This window comes from Scyliorhinus canicula, chromosome 13, assembly GCF_902713615.1.
Source record: "Scyliorhinus canicula chromosome 13, sScyCan1.1, whole genome shotgun sequence".
Taxonomy (NCBI): domain Eukaryota; kingdom Metazoa; phylum Chordata; class Chondrichthyes; order Carcharhiniformes; family Scyliorhinidae; genus Scyliorhinus; species Scyliorhinus canicula.
In genome coordinates, this window is record NC_052158.1 from 19,346,852 (window position 1) to 19,368,575 (window position 21,724).

Genomic DNA, 21,724 nt, shown 5'->3' on the forward strand with positions numbered 1-21,724 from the left:
CTGGTGTGTGCATGTGAGAGAGAGATAGAGAGATAGTGTGTGTGTGTGTGTATCAGTGACATTATAAACACAGCGAGAAGAATCCCTCTGGTGTGTGTGTGGGAGAGAGAGAGCGAGATAGAGAGATAGTGTGTGTGTGTGTATCAGTGACATTATAAACACAGCGGGAAGATTCCCTCTGGTGTGTGAGTGAGTGAGAGTGAAAGTGAGTGAGAGCGAGAGTAAGTGTGTGTGTATCAGTGACATTATAAACAGAGTGCGGAGATTCCCACTTTCTGTACGTGTTTCAGTGTTACTTTTATAACCATTTTGAACAAGCCAAACATCATCCTTTGCAAATATGTAGATATTTATATTGATATTAATACACAAATACCTGCATTTGGTTCGAACTTCTGATACAACTGTTTCTATCTTCTTTTTTATCTGTAATGAATTAAAATGTTCCTTTATGAGTTCCATAAACACCAAAGAGAATATTGTCAGATGGTAAGTGTATCTCACTGCTATTGTCTTTAGAAGTTACAATGGCTCTGGTTTGTTTCAGTATTTCTGTCCATTTTGTTCTGCTGTTCCACAGTTGCCTGTGAACAACACTAAATGCACAAGTTGTGTCTAATTAGTTCCCTCGGAGAAGGGGCTGAACCGTTAAACCAAATAACATTTTAATGTTTGATTTTACAAAGTCGATGATGGGACACTTTTCATTCGCTGCACACCAGGACATCGTGCACATGGGATCTGTGATTTTAGCTGGAGAGCGCTGATTCACAACTTAACCCCTGTGAATAGGCATGTGTGGGTCTACTTTCTCCCAGGGCAGCTTTGTACCCTGGCAGTGAGAGGGTGAGAGGGTGGATCTGCTGTTCCGACTTCCAGCCCACATTGGTTCACCACGCCCAGGAATTCCTACCAGTGGAAGCTCATATTCCACACTCCACACTCACAATTTTCCAAACAGTTAAAACATACAGGAGTTCATTTCTCAATTTCCGATCACTGCTCCCAGTCCACGAGGCTTTCCCACCCCACCCCAATTATTCACCACCGTCCCGCGACAGAGAAAATGCTGCAAATTTCACTTTTTGAGAGACTACATATGGGAAAAGTCCTTCAATTCCGCAACCAGAATTTTAAAGAATTGCTCCGGAAAACTGAAGAAATGGGAGCAATTTGGGCCATCAGAATTATTCTGGCATTCAGTAAATGAATGTATGGTCGCTAAATTTGCTGATAACAGAAAGACAGGTAGGAGGGTGTGGTAGTCGGTATTAGGGGTATTACGATACCCAGGTTGATGCTGTCAGACCATTGGTGTGGGAGGTACCTGAGACCGCAATATCATTGGTGAAGCCAGCCTGCTGGTTCCGCCCAGTAAGGCGGAGTATAAGAGCCTGTGTCTCCCCAGCTGCTGCATTCTGTACCTGCGCTGCTGGGGGAAACATCCAGTCCACTAAAGCCTTCAATTGTCATCAAATCTCGCTTCTGGAGTCATTGATGGAGCATCAGAAGGTAAGTTGTGAGGAGGACATAAGGAGTCAGCAAAGGGATATGTATAGATTAAGTGAGAGGACAAAGATCTGGCAAATGGGGTATGTGGGAAATGCAGTATGCCGTGGAAAGGGTTAACAGATGGGATGTGCTAACGCATGATATAGATGTTGATTTACCACTAACACCAGTCAGTCACATATTAAGACTCTCTGCAGAGTGAGAGTTTGGAATCATTCCTGGGAGCTATGTGCCTACTCTGTAACCTGTTCAGATGTATATAGAACATAGAACAGTACAGCACAGAACAGGCCCTTCGGCCCTCGATGTTGTGCCGAGCATTGTCCGAAACCAAGATCAAGCTATCCCACTCCCTGTCATTCTGGTGTGCTCCATGTGCCTATCCAATAACCGCTTGAAAGTTCCTAAAGTGTCCGACTCCACTATCACAGCAGGCAGTCCATTCCACACCCTAACCACTCTCTAAGTAAAGAACCTACCTCGGACATCCCTCCTATATCTCCCACCCTGAACCTTATAGTTATGCCTCCTTGTAATAGCTACATCCACCCGAGGAAATAGTCTCTGAACGTCCATCGGGCAGGAGATACAGAAGTCTGAGAACACGCACGAACAGACTCAAAAACAGCTTCTTCCCCACTGTCACCAGACTCCTAAATGACCCTCTTATGGATTGACCTCATTAACACTACACCCTGTATGCTTCACCCGATACCGGTGCTTATGTAGTTACATTGTGTACCTTGTGTTGCCCTATTATGTATTTTCTTTTATTACCTTTTCTTCCCAAGTACTTAATGATCTGTTGAGCTGCTCGCAGAAAGATACTTTTCACTGTACCTCGGTACACGTGACAATAGACAAATCCAATCTAATCCACTCTATCTATCCCCCTCACCAACTTATAAACCTCTATTAAGTCGCCTCTCATCCTCCTCCGCTCCAAAAAGAAAAGCCCTAGCTCCCTCAACCTTTCCTCATAAGACCTATCCTGCAAACCGGGCAGCATCCTGGTAAATCTCCTTTGCACCCTTTCCAATGCTTCCACACCTTCTTATAGTGAAGTGACCAGAACTACACACAATACTCCGAATGTGGTCTCACCAGGGTCATGTACAGTTGCAGCATAACCCCGCGTCTCTTAAACCCAAGCCCCCTGTTAATAAACCCTAACACACTATAGGCCTTCTTCAAACCCCAAGATCTCTCTGTTACTCCACGTTCCTCAGAACCCTGCCGTTGACCCTGTAATCCGCATTCAAATTTTTTCTACCAAAATGAATCACCTCGCACTGATCAGGGTTAAACTCCATCTGCCATTTTTCGGCCCAGCTCTGCATCCTACCAATGTCTCTTTGCAGCCTACAACAGCCCTCCACCTCATCCACTACTCCACCAATCTTGGTGTCATCAGCAAATTTACTGACCCACCCTTCAGCCCCCTCCTCCAAGTTATTGATAAAAATCACAAATAGCAGAGGACCCAGCACTGATCCCTGTACCCTCCTCCCTCACCCTTCCCCTCCCTCTCTGCTGCTCCCCTTTCTTTTCAGCTATGTCTGGCTATACCCTCTTACACTGCTCCCCCCCCCCCCCCCCTTTCCCCACAGTCCTCCCTCCCTTCCTTATCTTCCATCATGCCTTGGCTACTTTCCCCGGCTCTTGGCTACTTACATAGTTGTTTGTTTGTTGGCCACAAACAGAGCCCGGAACAGTTGGGTGATGTAGTACCATTAACAAGTGTAAAGCCGATACCAGAGTGTGGCCGGAGATCTCTGCTCATTGCGATTCACTTTTCCTGCTGGCAGCTTACCCCTGCCCATGGGTTTCCTGGAGGCGTGGGTGGTTGCAATGGGAAATCCCATTGACAAGGAGCAGGAAGAAAGGATCCCCCATGCGGCCAAGAAAGACGTGGCTGGGGGACTGGAGAATCCCGCCCAGCAACAGCCTGCCCGAGCACCAGGTCCCACACCGACAGTCCAAGACAGAAGGACCAATCACAGAACACAGTACAGTATTTGAATGGAAAAAGGCTGCAGAACTCGGAGGTGCAGAGGGATGACGTCTCCTGGTAATGCACATGAATCACATGTAAGCGGGTACAGATAGTTATGATAGGGAAATAGAATGATGTTGCTTCTTGCAAGAGGAATGGAATATAAAATAAGTAAACTTTGCTGCAGTTCCACAGATGAAAGCACATCTGGAGTACTGTGTACAGTTTTGGCCCCCTTATTGAAGAAAGGATTATGGTGAATGAGATTCACACGGTATTATAAGTTACCAATGTCACTCTGTTCCCATTGTATATATGTACCGATATTGTAAGTGTAGTTGCACTACCTGACCACCAGGGGGAGTAGCTCTGGGAGTACTCGAGAGTTTGTACTGGGCTCCCCCCTTGGCTCCGCCCAGAACTCCTCCCCCTGGAGCTGCTGTATAAAGATCCGTGCCACAGAGCCAGCCGGCCAGTTCATCGAAAGTTCAACGGCGAAGCGGCTGGCTCTGTTGTAAGTATATTAAAACCGCTATTCTAATCCTACAAGCACGTGTCCGTAGAATTGATGGCTCCATCAAGGATGTGGTTGGACTAGAAGCAGTTCAGACAAAGTTCCCTTGAACGATTCCTGTGATGGTCAAAGGATTGGACAGATGGGCCTGTACACGTTGGGAGTTTAGAAGAATGCGAGGTAATGTTACTGAAAGATAAGAGATCGTGACGGGGTGAATGCTGAGAGAATATTTCCCCATGCGAGAGAGACTAGAACCAGGAGCCACTGTTTTAAAGTGAGGGGACTCCAATGTAAGTCAGAGATGAGGAGAACATTTTTTCTCCAAGTGGGTGGTTAGTCTGTGGAGTTCAGCTCCTCAGAGAGCGGTGGAGGCCATTGAAGATTTTTAAGGCTGAGTTTTATTTTTGATTGACAAGGGAATCAAAGTGGGGTGGGTAGGAAAGTAGAGTTGAGGCCACAATCAGATCAGCCATGAGCCTATCAAATGGCGAAGCAGTCTCGAGGGGCCGAATCGTATTCTAATTTTTTTTTAACATCACATTTATGGGATGTGAGCTTTGCTGGTTAGGCCAGCATTTACTGCCCATCCCTAGTTGCCCTTCAGAAGGTGATGGTAAGTTGCCTTCTTGAACCGCTGTAGTCCTTAAGGTGCAGGTACTAATGTTCTAATAAAATGAGATCATGGCAGATCGGATTGTGGTCTTAACTTCATTCGACTGTCTATCCCCCACAATCACAAATCTGACCAACTCACCCAGTTTTGAATATATTCAATGAGCCTACCCCTACTGCCCCCTGCTGGAAGAGAATTCCAAATACCAAAGATTCTCCGAGAGAAGAAATTCCTCCACCATAATTGGGAGAACCCCTTTGCATTCCTAATTATTTGCTTACACTATAATCTTTTGTGACGAATGTACGGGGCAGAATCCTTTATAGTGCAGCAGTCTTCAGTCTCAGTCTCTCTCCATTTAGATAATTTTTATACTTGTCTATTTTTCCTGCTGAAATGGGAAACTCGTTTTTCTCTTATTTACTGGTACACTGCCATGTTTGTACGCTGCGTCTCTTCCTCTCACGCGCTGGTCTCACTACCCTGCCCTAATGCCTTGTCCTTTCTCTTTTACTCTCCAAAGCCCCCTGTTAATAAACGCTAACACACTATAGGCCTTCTTCAAACCCCAAGATCTCTCTGTTCCTCCACGTTCCTCAGAACCCTGCCGTTGACCCTGTAATCCGCATTCAAATTTTTTCTACCAAAATGAATCACCTCGCACTGATCAGGGTTAAACTCCATCTGCCATTTTTCGGCCCAGCTCTGCATCCTACCAATGTCTCTTTGCCTACAACAGCCCTCCACCTCATCCACTACTCCACCAATCTTGGTGTCATCAGCAAATTTACTGACCCACCCTTCAGCCCCCTCCTCCAAGTCATTGATAAAAATCACAAATAGCAGAGGACCCAGCACTGATCCCTGTACCCTCCTCCCTCACCCTTCCCCTCCCTCTCTGCTGCTCCCCTTTCTTTTCAGCTATGTCTGGCTATACCCTCTTACACTGCTCCCCCCCCCCCCCCCTTTCCCCACAGTCCTCCCTCCCTTCCTTATCTTCCATCATGCCTTGGCTACTTTCCCCGGCTCTTGGCTACTTACCTATTTGTTTGTTTGTTGGCCACAAACAGAGCCCGGAACAGTTGGGTGATGTAGTACCATTAACAAGTGTAAAGCAGATACCAGAGTGTGGCCGGAGATCTCTGCTCATTGCGATTCACTTTTCCTGCTGGCAGCTTACCCCTGCCCATGGGTTTCCCGGAGGCGTGGGTGGTTGCAATGGGAAATCCCATTGACAAGGAGCAGGAAGAAAGGATCCCCCATGCGGCCAAGAAAGACGTGGCTGGGGGACTGGAGAATCCCGCCCAGCAACAGCCTGCCCGAGCACCAGGTCCCACACCGACAGTCCAAGACAGAAGGACCAATCACAGAACACAGTACAGTATTTGAATGGAAAAAGGCTGCAGAACTCGGAGGTGCAGAGGGATGACGTCTCCTGGTAATGCACATGAATCACATGTAAGCGGGTACAGAAAGTTATGATAGGGAAATAGAATGATGTTGTTTCTTGCAAAAGGAATGGAATATAAAAGTAAGTAAACTTTGCTGCAGTTCCACAGATGAAAGCACATCTGGAGTACTGTGTACAGTTTTGGCCCCCTTATTGAAGAAAGGATTATGGTGAATGAGATTCACATGGTATTATAAGTTACCAATGTCACTCTGTTCCCATTGTAAATATGTACCGATATTGTAAGTGCAGTTGCACTACCTGACCACCAGGGGGAGTAGCTCTGGGAGTACTCGAGAGTTTGTACTGGGCTCCCCCTTGGCTCCGCCCAGAACTCCTCCCCCTGGAGCTGCTGTATAAATATCCGTGCCACAGAGCCAGCCGGCCAGTTCATCGAAAGTTCAACGGCGAATCGGCTGGCTCTGTTGTAAGTATATTAAAACCGCTATTCTAATCCTACAAGCACGTGTCCGTAGAATTGATGGTTCCATCAAGGATGTGGTTGGACTAGAAGCAGTTCAGACAAAGTTCCCTTGAATGATTCCTGTGATAGTCAAAGGATTGGACAGATGGGCCTGTACACGTTGGGAGTTTAGAAGAATGCGAGGTAATGTTACTGAAAGATAAGAGATCGTGACGGGGTGAATGCTGAGAGAATATTTCCCCATGCGAGAGAGACTAGAACCAGGAGCCACTGTTTTAAAGTGAGGGGACTCCAATGTAAGTCAGAGATGAGGAGAAAATTTTTTCTCCAAGTGGGTGGTTAGTCTGTGGAGTTCAGCTCCTCAGAGAGCGGTGGAGGCCATTGAAGATTTTTAAGGCTGTTTTATTTTTGATTGACAAGGGAATCAAAGTGGGGTGGGTAGGAAAGTAGAGTTGAGGCCACAATCAGATCAGCCATGAGCCTATCAAATGGCGAAGCAGTCTCGAGGGGCCGAATCGTACTCTAATTTTTTTTTTAAATTAATTTTCGGGATGTGAGCTTTGCTGGTTAGGCCAGCATTTACTGCCCATCCCTAGTTGCCCTTCAGAAGGTGATGGTAAGTTGCCTTCTTGAACCGCTGTAGTCCTTAAGGTGCAGGTACTAATGTTCTAATAAAATGAGATCATGGCAGATCGGATTGTGGTCTTAACTTCATTCGACTGTCTATCCCCCACAATCACAAATCTGACCAACTCACCCAGTTTTGAATATATTCAATGAGCCTACCCCTACTGCCCCCTGCTGGAAGAGAATTCCAAATACCAAAGATTCTCTGAGAGAAGAAATTCCTCCACCGTAATTGGGAGAACCCCTTTGCATTCCTAATTATTTGCTTACACTATAATCTTTTGTGACGAATGTACGGGGCAGAATCCTTTATAGTGCAGCAGTCTTCAGTCTCTCTCCATTTAGATAATTTTTATACTTGTCTATTTTTCCTGCTGAAATGGGAAACTCGTTTTTCTCTTATTTACTGGTACGCTGCCATGTTTGTACGCTGCGTCTCTTCCTCTCACGCGCTGGTCTCACTACCCTGCCCTAATGCCTTGTCCTTTCTCTTTTACTCTCCAAAGCTCCATGGAAACCAGACAGTGCAGAAGGAGGCCATTCAGCCCATCACGCCTGCACCGATCCTCTGAAACAGCAGCTATCTAGGCCAACTCCAACACCCTATCCTTGCAATCCCGCATGCACACCCTTGGACACTCGAGGGAAATTTAGCATGGCCAATCCAACTAACGTGCACATCTTTGGGAGGCAACCGGACCAGCCAAAGGGACCCTACGCAGACACGGGGAGACCATGCAAACTCCACAGAGTCGCCCAAGGCAGGAACTGAACCGGGTCCCTGGCACCGCGGGCAGCAGTCCTAACCACTGTGCCACTTTGCCGCCCCCACTGTGCCACCGTGCTGCTCCCTTCATATGAATACTACCCCCTTACTAGCTCCCTCTGCTCCACTATTTATTTTCAAGCATTATCCACAACCCGACATATACAGTTCACCGGGGTGGGGGGGGCATCGAGGGAACGAAACCTGTGCACATATTGCACAACCGAGTGTATATAGTTTGCCTTCTGTTCAATAAACCTCTTTAGTGTTGTAAACACAGCCTCATGGATAGCCTCACAATACAACATGACCCAAACAGGTTCCACACTTTGTCCTCCTGATCGGAGATCCCCCTTTATTAATGTAAAGTACTGATCCCATCGCTTATTATTATCGCAACAGCGCCACCTTTTCCTTCTTGCCTGTGCTTCCCAATCTCGAGTATCCTTGACTATTCAGTTTCCAGTCTTGGTCACCCTGAAGCCATGTTTCCATAATGGCAATCGGATCAGACTCATTTACCTGTATTTGGGCCTTCAAATCATCTACCTGGCTGTGAAAGTTCCGTGCATTCAACCAGAGTGCCCTTAACTTTGTCTGTTTAATGTTCTCCTGCAGTCTGAGCTTAGTTGCTGCTCGTCTTCATTACACCTGCCCTCTAATTTCACTTGCCACTTTTCTATTTCCCATTTCCAGCTTTACTTCCTTCCAATTTGAGCTGCCCCTTAGGTTCCACCCCCCCCCCCCCCCTTTCCCGGACAAGCTAGTTTAAACTCCCCAACAGCAGTAGCAAATCCCCCTGAGGACCTTAGTCCCAGTCCAGTTATGCTATAACCTGATCGTCCTCCACATATCCTACTTGCCCCAGCACTGGACGCCCCAGAAATCTGGGGCGGAATTCTCCGGCCATTGCGGTTCTCTACGCACCCCCCACCACGCGGGTTTCCAGGCAGCATGGCGGGGTTTCAATGGTAAATCCCATTGACAAGCAGCGGGAAAAGGGAATCCCGCCACCAGCGATCGGCTTGCTGCTGAGAAACACTTGGCTGGGGGTCCGGAGAACTCAATCCTTGATGTCCTCCCCCGTATAATAATTCTCCAGCCCGGTGTTCAATTGCTCAATCCTCTTATTCCTGTGTTCGCTAGCATACGCCACCCCTCTTCTTACTGTGAAGGGACAGAATGGGGTGAGGTTTCTTTGTAATTGTTCCATTTTTAAAAATTAAAATGATGGTGAGAATCACTGGTGAAAACATTCATGTAAACTCAATCCCTTATAAAGTGACAAATCTGGTGAATACATTTAATACTTACAGTACCATATTGCAAAGACGATGATAACAGAGAGCACCATAATGGGGCCCACTATGCGCCAGATCGGTTTGGTACCATGGATACCGTGATCTGAAAATATTCAATAGTGAACAACATTGAGTGAATTTATGTTGAATATCTCGCCCATTCCAGAATACATCAACAACAACCACCCGGATTTACACAGCACCTTCAACAGAATAAAATACTGCAAGGTGCAAAACAGGATAGCAAAAATAGATTGACACTGAACAGCACAAGGAAATATTAAATAGAAACAAGAAAGTGCTGGAAGTACTCAACAGGTCAGGCAGCATTCAGAGGCATTGGGCGTGATTTTACCAACAAATATCTATGTCCATAGATCCCTGAAAGTTGCCACCCAGGTTGAGAGGGTTGTTAAGAAGGTGTATGGTGTGTTAGCTTTTATTGGTAGAGGAATTGAGTTTCGGAGCCATGAGGTCATGTTGCAGTTGTACAAAACTCTGGTGCGGCCGCATTTGGAGTATTGTGTGCAGTTCTGGTCGCCGCAGTATTGGAAGGATGTGGAAGCATTGGATAGGGTACAGAGGAGATTTACAAGGATGTTGCCTGGTATGGAGGGAAGATCTTACGAGGAAAGGCTGAAGGACTTGAGGCTGGTTTCGTTAGAGAGAAGGTTAAGAGGTGACTTAATTGAGGCATACAAGATGATCAGAGGATTAGATAGGGTGGACATTGAGAGCCTTTTTCCTCAGATGGTGATGTCCAGCACGAGGGAACATAGCTTTAAATTGAGGGGAGATAGACATAAGACAGATGTCAGAGGTAGGTTCTTTACTCAGAGAGTAGTAAGGGCGTGGAATGCCCTGCCTGCAACAGTAGTGGACTCGCCAACACTAAACGCATTCAAATGGTCATTGGATAGGCATATGGACGATAAGGGAATAGTGCAGAGGGACTTTAGAGGGGTTTCACAGGACGGTGCAACATCGAGGGCCGAAGGGCCTGTACTGCGCTGTAATGTTCTATGTTCATTTGTGGAGGGTTTTTCAGGAAGTTTCCCACCGGTTCTGCGGGCGAGCTTCCCACCGCTTTCAAACACTCAGGGCGCGATTCTCCAGCCTCTTTGCGCTCTCGCCCGAGCGAAACAAGGCTGGTGACTATCGGGAAAGGTCAAAAACAAGAACCGCAAAACAGTTCGCGATGCAACCGGCCCGCCCCCAAAAGCCAAATCGGGATCTCACCGGAGGGTGGCAATAAACCAATTATCACCATTTAAGCCCTATTGCCATACAATTACCGGGAGCCAAACCATATCCAACAGCCTCCCGTCATTCACTGGCCTCCCCAGCAAGTGGTCACGCTGGCGCCGATCAGTACTCCTTTGGAAAAACATCAACCTGGCGGAAGGGCTCTTGTGAGGAGCCGAGGTGGTGAGTAGTTATCTCAACCCGGGGACGTTGGGCTTGCCGTCCTAGCTCGGCAGGGGGTGCAGGACTCTCGGTTGGGGGGGGGGGGGCCTCCACAGGAGTGGGGAGAGTGCAGAGGAGGCGCGGGGGGGGGGGGCAACTGCATGTGGCATCACCATACCAACCCCTGGATCATGTGGACCCATTTCGGGTGCAACCCTAGCCCCTGCCCTTTTGCCCCATAACCCCCACCGACTGCTGAGGCCTCTGGCCTTGCGGCTGAAGGGTATTGTGAATAGGTAATTGGCAATCTTGGTTAAGTGAGCACTTCACACAGCCCAAGTGTATTCCTGTGGGTGGGCGGGCCATGTAGCATGTGGGAGTCATTGCCTAGCAGCCCAATCACATCTTGATGTATGGACACGGTGCTAGAACACTGCGGGAGGCGACACCACACACGCAGCACCCAACATCCGAACACCCAGGGGATGGGACACAGCTCCAGGGACATGTCCAAGGCCGGGGGGGTGGGGGGGGGGGGGGGGGTACCCGGATGGGCCAACGTTTTGGAGGTCGGGCCACATTGCGGAAGAAGCTGCTTGTGGTCAAGGGTTTTTAATGTGTCACAGATGTCTAACAATGTCCCCCTCACCCTCACCAAACCCCACCCACCCCCCCCCCCCGCCCTTCTCCCCCACCCTCCCCCAGTGCCCTCAGTGATCCTCAATGTGCTTAACCTTCCTTACTCTACCGCTACGTCTCGGTGTATCCCCAGGATGCACATCGGAGGTGGAGACATCCAGCTGTTTGCCACATCCCGTGGCCTTCCTAGAAACATGGAAAATAGGTGGAGTAGGCCATTTGGCCCTTCGAGCCAATTCAATATGATCATGGCAAATTCAGTATCCCACTCCCGCTTTCTCTCCATACCCCTTGATCCCTTTAGCTGCAAGGGCCACGTCCAGCTCCCTCTTGAATATATCCGAACTGGCCCCAACAGCTTTCTGTGGTGGAGAATTCCACAAGTTCACAGCTCTCTATGGGAAGACGTTCTTCCTCATCTCAGTCTTGAATGGCCTACCCCTTATTCTTAAACTGTGATCCCTAGTTCTGGACGTCCCCAACATCGGGAACATTCTTCCCGCATCTAGTCTGTCAAGCCAATCGGGATTTTATATGTTTCTGTGCAATCACCTCTCATTCTTCTAAATTCCAGTGAGTACAAGCCCAATCGATCCAGTCTTTCTTCACTTGTCAGTCCTGCCATCCCAGGAATTAGTCTGGTGAACCTTCACTGGACACCCTCAATAGCAATAATGTCCTTCCTCAAACTAGAAAGTGAAAACTGCACCCAATACTCAAGGTGTGGCCTCACCAAGGCCCTGTATAACTGCAGCAAGACATCCCTACTCCTATACTCAAATCCTTTCGCTATGAAGGCCAGCATGCCATTAGCTTTCCTCACCGCCTGCTGTACCTGCACGACAACCTTCAGCGACTGTTCCACCATGACACCCAGATCTCACCGCATGTCAACCTTCAGCGACTGTTCCACCATGACACCCAGATCTTACTGCCAGCTATACCCGCACGACAACCTTCAGCGACTATTCCACCATGACACCCAGATCTCACCGCCTGCTGTACCTGCACGTCAACCTTCAGCGACTGTTCCACCATGACACCCAGATCTCACCGCCTGCTGTACCTGCACGACAACCTTCAGCGACTGTTCCACCATGACACCCAGATCTCACCGCCTGCTGTACCTGCACGACAACCTTCAGCGACTGTTCCACCATGACACCCAGATCTCACCGCCTGCTGTACCTGCACGACAACCTTCAGCGACTGTTCCACCATGACACCCAGATCTCACCGCCTGCTGTACCTGCACGACAACCTTCAGCGACTGTTCCACCATGACACCCAGGTCTCATTGCACTCCCCCTTTTCCTAAACTGCCACCAATCAGATAATAATCTGCCTTCCTGCTTTTGCCATCAAAGTGGATAACGTCACATTTACCCACATTATATTGCATTTGCCAAGTATCTGCCAACTCAGCCAGCCGGTCCGTCAGCCTGCAGCCTCTTTGCATCCTCCTCATAGCACACACTGCCACCCTCCTCACAGCACACACTGCCACCCTCCTCACAGCACACACTGCCACCCTCCTCACAGCACACACTGCCACCCTCCTCACAGCACACACTGCCACCCTCCTCACAGCACACACTGCCACCCTCCTCACAGCACACACTGCCACCCTCCTCACAGCACACACTGCCACCCTCCTCACAGCACACACTGCCACCCTCCTCACAGCACACACTGCCACCCTCCTCACAGCACACACTGCCACCCTCCTCACAGCCCCACCCTCCTCACAGCACACACTGCTACCCTCCTCACAGCACACACTGCCACCCTCCTCACAGCACACACTGCCACCCTCCTCACAGCACACACTGCCACCCTCCTCACAGCACACACTGCCACCCTCCTCACAGCACACACTGCCACCCTCCTCACAGCACACACTGCCACCCTCCTCACAGCACACACTGCCACCCTCCTCACAGCACACACTGCCACCCTCCTCACAGCACACACTGCCACCCTCCTCACAGCACACACTGCCACCCTCCTCACAGCACACACTGCCACCCTCCTCACAGCACACACTGCCACCCTCCTCACAGCACACACTGCCACCCTCCTCACAGCACACACTGTCACCCTCCTCACAGCACACACTGCCACCCTCCTCACAGCACACACTGCCACCCTCCTCACAGCACACACTGCCACCCAGGTTAGTGTTGTCTGCACGTTTGGAGATATTGCATGCAATTAATAATAATAATAGCTTATTGTCACAAGTAAGCTTCAATGAAGTTACTGTGAAAAGCCCCTAGTCGCCACATTCTGGCGCCTGTTTGGGGAATTCCTTCGTCAAATTGCCAATATACATTGTGAACAGCTGGGGTCCCAGCACTGAACCCTGCGGTACCCCACTAGTCACTGCCTGCCACTCTGAAAAGGACCCATTTATTCCCACTCTCTGCTTCCTGTTTGCCAACCAGTTCTCGATCCACGTCAATAGAATACCCGCAATACCATGAGCTTTAATTTTGCTGACTAATCTCTTGTGTGGGGCCTTGTCAAAAGCCTTTTGAAAGTCCAGATACACAACATCCACTGGTTCACCCTTGTCCACTCTGCTGGTCACATCCTCAGAAAATTCAGAAGATTTGTCAAGCATGATTTCCCATTAGTGAACCCATGCTGACTTGGGACCAATCCTGTCCCCACTTTTCAAATGCTCAGTTATGTCACCCTTAATAATTGACTCCCGCACTTTCCCCACCACTGATGTGGACTAACCGGTCTATAATTCCCCATTTTCTCTCTCCCTCTTTTTTAAAAAGTTGGGTTACATTAGCTAACCTCCAATCCATTAGAACTCTTCCAGAGTCTTTGGAATGATGGGAAATAATCATCAATGTGTCCACTATTTCTAGGGCCACTTCCTTAAGTACTCTGGGATGCAGAGCATCAGGCCCTGGTGACTTATCGGGTTTTAATCCCATCAATTTCCCCAATACAATTTTCTGACTAATCAGGATTTCCTTCAGTTCCTCCTTCAACCAGTCTGCCATCTCTTTGTTGCCCATTATGAAGTCACCTGATGCTAACTGTAAGGGCCTAGAACATAGAACAGTACAGCACAGAACAGGCCCTTCGGCCCTCGATGTTGTGCCGAGCAATGATCACCCTACTTAAACCCATGTAACCCGTAACCCAACAATCCCCCCATTAACCTTACACTACGGGCAATTTAGCATGGCCAATCCACCTAACCCGCACATCTTTGGACTGTGGGAGGAAACCGGAGCACCCGGAGGAAACCCACGCACACACGGGGAGGACGTGCAGACTCCACACAGACAGTGACCCAGCCGGGAATCGAACCTGGGACCCTGGAGCTGTGAAGCATTGATGCTAACCACCATGCTACCGTGAGGCCGTGAGGCCTACATTTGACTTCACCAGTCTTTCTCTCTTCACATATCTATAGAAGCTTTTGCATCTATAGATGCAAGCATTTACATTTTCTGCAAGCTTACTCTTGTATTCTAGTTTCCCCCTTCCGAATTAAACCCGTTGCTGAATTTCAAATTTCTCCCAGTCCTCAGGCTTTGCTGCTTTTTCTGGCCAATTTATATGCCTCCTCTTTGGCTTTAACTCTATCCTGATTTCCCTCATTAGCCGTGGTTAAGCCCCTTCCCCGTCTTACTCTTGCACTAGACAGGAATGTACAATTGTTGAAGTTCATCCATGTGGTTCTGTAAATGGCTGCCATTGCCTATCCACCATCAACCCCTTAAGCATTCTTTGCCAGCTTATCCTAGCCAATACACTGTTTAGCTGTTTAGCACAGTGCTAAATCGCTGGCTTTGAAAGCAGACCAAGCAGGCCAGCAGCACGGTTTGATTCTTGTAACAGCCTTCCCGAACAGGCGTCGGAATGTGGCGACTAGGGGCTTTTCACAGTAACTTCATTTGAAGCCTACTCGTGACAATAAGCGATTTTCATTTTTTCATTTCACATCTCACACCATCAGCCAATGCACATCTCATACCATCAAAGTTAGCTTTCTTTAAGTTCAGGACCCCTGTTTCCCACTTAATTGTGTCACTCGCCATCTTAATGAAGAATTCTACTATACTATGGTCAGTCTTTCCTGAAGGATCTCGAACCACAACATTGCTAATTAATCCCCTCTCATTCCACAATACCCAGTCTAGGATAGCCTGATCTCCAGTTGGTTCCTTGACATATTGGTCGAGAAAACCATCCCTTAGACATTCCAGGAATTTCTCCTCCATCGCATTGCTACCAGTTTGATTAGCCCAATCAATATGCAGATTGAAGTCACCCATAATAACTGCTGCACCCTTACTGCACGCATCACTAATTTCCTGTTTGATACCATCCCCAACCTCACACCTACTGTTTGCTGATCTGTACACAACACCCACTAAGTCTTTTTTCCCTTTGGTGCTCTGCAGCTCCACCCATACAGATTCCACATTGTCCAGCCTAATGTCGTTCCTTACTATTGCATTAATTTCCTCTGTAGCCAGCAACGCTACCCCACCTTCCTTTCCTCCTATCTTTCCTGAATATTGAATACTCCTGGATGTTGAGTTCCCATCCTTGGTCACCCTGGAGCCAGGTCTCCGTGATCCCAATCGCATCATATCAGTTAATGATTGCCAGCAGTTCATTCATCAACCTTATTATAAATGCTCCACGCATTGAAACACGAGCCTTCGGGCTTGTTTTTTTGACATTTATTGCCCTTTTAGAATTATGATGCAATGTGGCCCTTTTTGACTTTGGTCTTTGGTTTCTCTACCATCCACTTTTCCATTTTGTTTCTGTCCCCATCGACTTCCTGCATCGGTTGCCATCCCCCTGCCCCATCCTCTGCCGGCTTAGAGCCCCGGCGTACTTGTCGATGGCATATGCCCAGCCGTGCTGCCATGTCCTGACTTTGAGGTACAGTTTCACCGGAGGAGTGGAACTCAGGGGAGCGAGTAGCCACCATCCCCACTCAACGGGACAGGTCGGGGTTGGAACTCAGTGCCTTCTCCTGCTCGGTGTCTATAGGACCCTGGGGTTCACCTCAGGCTGGTTCGAGCTCTGACTGCCCCTACATCATCTGGATCTGCCAGCCCTGGTGGCTCCCTAATGTCTGCACAAAGGTATCATCCCCCTCGGCAATGCTGCTCTGTGACTGGACCATATTCTGCAGCGTGGTTCACAATGGTGTGGTTGGGGGGGAGGCGGTGAAGGGAGCATTGGTGATCAATATGACGTGGACTGAAGAGAGAACTGTTCTTTGAAATAGTGTTGTGGGATAGAACATAGAACATAGAACAGTACAGCACAGAACAGGCCCTTCGGCCCTCAATGTTGTGCCGAGCCATGATCACCCTACTCAAACCCACGTATCCACCCTATACCCGTAACCCAACAACCCCCCCTTAACCTTACTTTTTTTATTAGGACACTACGGGCAATTTAGCATGGCCAATCCACCTAACCCGCACATCTTTGGACTGTGGGAGGAAACCGGAGCACCCGGAGGAAACCCACGCACACAGGGGGAGGACGTGCAGACTCCACACAGACAGTGACCCAGCCGGGAATCGAACCTGGGACCCTGGAGCTGTGAAGCATTTATGCTAACCACCATGCTACCCTGCTGCCCCTCAATCTTTCTCGCAGGATCTTTCACAGCCACCTGCGAGTGCAGTTAATGCCTCATCAAACGACGTATCCAAGAGTGCAGCACATCCAGTACATGAGAGCATCAGTACAGATTATGGATTCAAGTCTTTGGAGTGCGACTTGAACCAGAAAACTTCTGACTTTGAGTGTTAACTTACTGATACACAATTAGCATTTAAGGAAAGGGTTAAAGTCGGCAGCAACAGAGAGCCCTTTTTGTTGCTGACACTGCCATGATTCAACACTACAACCAAGAAAGCACAATAGCACCTATACTTCCTCAGGCAACTAAGGAAATACGGTATGTTCACATTGACTCGCACCAGTTTTTATAGATGCACCATAGAAAGCATCCAAAATTAATCGGCGGCACGGTAGCACATGTGGTTAGCTCCGTTGCTTCACAGCGCCAGGGTCCCAGGTTCGATTCCCGGCTTGGGTCACTGTCTGTGCAGAGTCTGCACATTCTCCCCGTGTCTGTGTGGGTTTCCTCCGGGTGCTCCGGTTTCCTCCCTCAAGTCCCGAAAGACATACTGTCTTTGGACATTCTGAATAATAATAATAATAATCGCTTATTGTCACAAATAAGCTTCAATGAAGTTACTGTTAAAAGCCCCCAGTCATCACATTCCGACGTCTGTTCGGGGAGGACGGTACAGGAATTCAACTCGCGCTGCTGGCATTGTTCTGCATTACAATGATCACAATTCTCCATGTATTCTCCCTCCGTATATCCGAACAGGCGCCAGAATGTAGCGACTAGGGGTTTTTCACGGTAACTTCATTGCAATGTTAATGTAAGCCTACTTGTGGCAATAAAGATGATGATTATTATTATTATCTGGCTGCATCACAGCCTGGTATGGCAACTGCCAGGCCTAGACTGTGAGACAGAGAGACGTGAACACCGCCCAGTCCATCACGCGAACCCGCCTCCCATCCATTGACTCTGTCTACACTCCCGCTGCCTGGGGAAAGCGGGCAGCATAATCTGGGTGTGGGTGTAACTACACCTTAGGGGCAGTAATGTTCAAGAAGGCAGCTCACCACCTTCTGAAAGGCAACTAAGGTGGGTGATAAATGCTGGCCTAGCTCGCGATATCCATATCTCGGAAATTATTTTTTTTTAAAGTTCCCAGTTGTCCTAGCTAACACTGTTGGGGAGGTTGCTAACACTGTTGGGGAGGTTTTAAACTAATGTGGCAGGGGGATGCGAACCAGATTAGGAAGTTAGAGGTCAGTAAAGAAGCAGCGACTAACGCCAGTAAGGTACGAGATAATAAACTCGAGATAATAAACTCAATGTGACTAGGGGAAGAGTAGACAGGGAAGAGATGATGATCGCAAAGGGACAGGTGGTCTGAGGTGCATTTGTTTTAATGCGAGAACATAGAACATAGAACAGTACAGCACAGAACAGGCCCTTCGGCCCTCGATGTTGTGCCGAGCCATGATCACCCTACTCAAACCCACGTATCCACCCTATACCCGCAACCCAAAAACCCCCCCACCTTACTTTTTAGGACACTACGGGCAATTTAGCATGGCCAATCCACCTAACCCGCACATCTTTGGACTATGGGAGGAAACCGGAGCACCCGGAGGAAACCCACGCACACACGGGGAGGACGTGCAGACTCCGCACAGATAGTGACACAGCCGGGAATCGAACCTGGGACCCTGGAGCTGTGAAGCATTTATGCTAACCACCATGCTACCGTGCTGCAGGTAAGGCAGATGATCTTAGGGCTTGGATCAGTACCTGGGAATATGATGTTATTGGTATTACTGAGACTTGGTTGAGGGAAGGGCAGGACTGGCAACTGAATATCCCAGGGTATAGATGCTTCAGGAGGGATAGAGAGGGAGGTAGAAGGGGGGAGGAGTTGCATTACTCGTCAGAGATGATATCACAGCTGTGATTAAGGAGGGCATGATGGAGGATTCGAGCACTGAGGCAATATGGGTGGAGCTAAGAAATAGGAAGGGTGCAGTAACATTGTTGGGACTTTACTACAGGCCTCCCAAAAGCGAGCATGAAGTAGAGGTACAAATATGCAGACAGATTATAGAAAAATGTCAGAGCAATAGGGTGGTTGTGATGGGAGATTTTAACTTCCCCAACATCGAATGGGATTCGTGTAGTGTTGGAGGTGTAGATGGAGCAGAGTTTGTAAGGAGCATCCAGGAGAGTTTTTTAGAGCAGTATGTAAATAGTCCAACTCGGGAGGGGGCCATACTGGACCTGGTATTGGGGAATGATCCCGGCCAGGTGGTTGATGTTTCAGTCGGTGATTACTTTGGGAATAGCAATCACAATTCCGTAAGTTTTAGAATACTCATGGACAAGGACAAGAGTGGTCCGAAAGGAAGAGTGCTAAATTGGGGAAAGGCAGAGTATAACAAAATTCGGCAGGAGCTAGGGAATGTGGATTGGGAGCAGCTGTTTAAGGGTAAATCCACATTTGAAATGTGGGAGTCTTTTAAGGAAAGGTTGATTAGAGTGCAGGACAGACATGTCCCTGTGAAAATGAGAGATAGAAATGGCTAGATTAGGGAACCATGGATAACGGGTGAAACTGTGAGACTAGCTAAGATGAAAAAGGAAGCATTCATAAGATCGAGGCAACTCACAACTAATGAAGCTTTGGAGGAATATCGGGAAAGTAGGACGAATCTCAAACGCGCAATAAAGAGGGCTAAAAGGAGTCATGAAATATCTTTGGCTAACAGGGTTAAGGAAAATCCCAAAGCCTTTTATTCGTATGTAAGGAGCAAGAGGGTAACTAGAGAAAGGATTGGCCCACTCAAAGACAAAAGAGGGAATTTATGCGTGGACTCAGAGGAAATGGGTGAGATTCTTAATGAGTACTTTGCATCGGTATTCACAAAGGAGAGGGACAAGACGGATGTTGAGGCTAGGGATGGATGTTTAAATACTCTAGGTCAAGTTGTCATACGGAAGAGGGAAATTTTGGATATTCTAAAAGACATTAAGGTGGACAAGTGCCCAGGACCGGATGGGATCTATCCCAGGTTACTGAGGGAAGCGAGGGTCGAAATAGCTGGGGCTTTAACAGATATCTTTACAGCATCCTTGAGCATGGGTGAGGTCCCGGAGGACTGAAGAATTGCTAATGTTATCCCTTTGTTTAAGAGAGGTAACAGGGAAAATCCAGGGAATTATAGACCTGTGAGCTTGACGTCAGTGGTAGGCAAACTGTTGGAGAAGATACTGAGGGATAGGATCTATTCACATATGGAAGAAAATAGACTTATCAGTGATAGGCAGCATGGTTTTGTGCAGGGAAGGTCATGCCTTACAAACCTAATAGAATTCTTTGAGGAAGTGACAAAGTTAATTGATGAGGGAAGGGCTGTAGATGTCATATATATGGACTTTAGTAAGGCGTTTGATAAGGTTTCCCATGGCAGGTTGATGGAAAAAGTGAAGTTGTATGGGGTTCAGGTGTACTAGCTAGATGGATAAAGAACTGGCTGGGTAACAGGAGACAGAGGGTAGTGGTGGAAGGGAGTGTCTCAAAATGGAGAAGAGTGACTAGTGGTGTTCCACAGGGATCCGTGCTCGGACCACTGTTGTTTGTGATCTACATAAATGACCTGGAGGAAGGTATAGGTGGTCTGATTAGCAAGTTTGCAGATGATACAAAGATGGGTGGAGTTGCAGATAGTGAGGAGGACTGTCAGAGAATACAACAAAATATAGATAGATTGGAGAGTTGGGCAGAGAAATGGTAGATGGAGTTCAATCCATAAACCAGGGGCTGGTTTAGCTCACTGGGCTAAATCGCTGGCTTTTAAAGCAGACCAAGCAGGCCAGCAGTACGGTTCGATTCCCGTACCAGCCTCCCCGGACAGGCGCCGGAATGTGGCGACTAGGGGCTTTTCACAGTAACTTCATTGAAGCCTACTCGTGACAATAAAGCGATTTTCATTTTCATTTTCATTTCATCCAGGCAAATGCGAGGTGATGCATTTTGGAAGATCAAATTCAAGAGCGGACTATATGGTCAATGGAAGGGTCCTGGGGAAAATTGATATACAGAGAGATCTGGGAGTTCAGGTCCATTGTACCCTGAAGGTGGCAACGCAGGTTGATAGAGTGGTCAAGAAGGCATATAGCATGCTTGCCTTCATCAGACGGGGTATTGAGTACAAGAGTCGGCAGGTCATGTTACAGTTGTATAGGACTTTGGTTAGGCCACATTTGGAATACTGCGTGCAGTTCTGGTCGCCACATCACCAGAAGGATGTGGATGCTTTGGAGAGGGTGCAGAGGAGGTTCACCAGGATGTTGCCTGGTATGGAGGGGGCTAGCTATGAAGAAAGGTTGAGTAGATTAGGATTGGAAAGACGGAGGTTGAGGGGAGACCTGATTGAGGTCTATAAAATTATGAGAGGTATGGACAGGGTGGATAGCAACAAGCTTTTTCCAAGAGTCAGTTACAAGGGGTCACGATTTCAAAGTGAGAAGGGGAAAGTTTAAGGGCGATGTATGTGGAAAGTTTTTTACACAGAGGGTGGTGGGTGCCTGGAACGCTTTACCAGCGGAGGTGGTAGAGGCGGGCACGATAGCATCATTTAAGAGGCATCTGGACGAGTATATGAACGGGCGGCAACAGAGGGAAGTAGACCTTGGAAAATAGGAGACAGGTTTAGATAAAGGATCTGGATCAGCGCAGGCTGGGAGGGCCGAAGGGCCTGTTCCTGTGCTGTAATTTTCTTTGTTCTTTATTCCCAGGAATGATGACCAGGAAAGCAGTGGATTCTAATGCTCTGGCCTCCCT

The 21,724-nt window shown here is 48.2% G+C and overlaps 1 protein-coding gene across 1 annotated transcript in view; it reads right to left on the bottom strand.

The window, feature by feature from the left end:
* The window catches only part of LOC119976062 (carcinoembryonic antigen-related cell adhesion molecule 2-like), a 64,425-nt gene that overhangs the window by 8,610 nt on the left and 34,091 nt on the right, over nt 1-21,724 (bottom strand). The window contains exon 5 of the mRNA XM_038816192.1: nt 377-426. Coding sequence (XP_038672120.1) covers nt 377-426 — 50 coding nt within the window. The remainder of the gene's footprint in view (nt 1-376; nt 427-21,724) is intronic.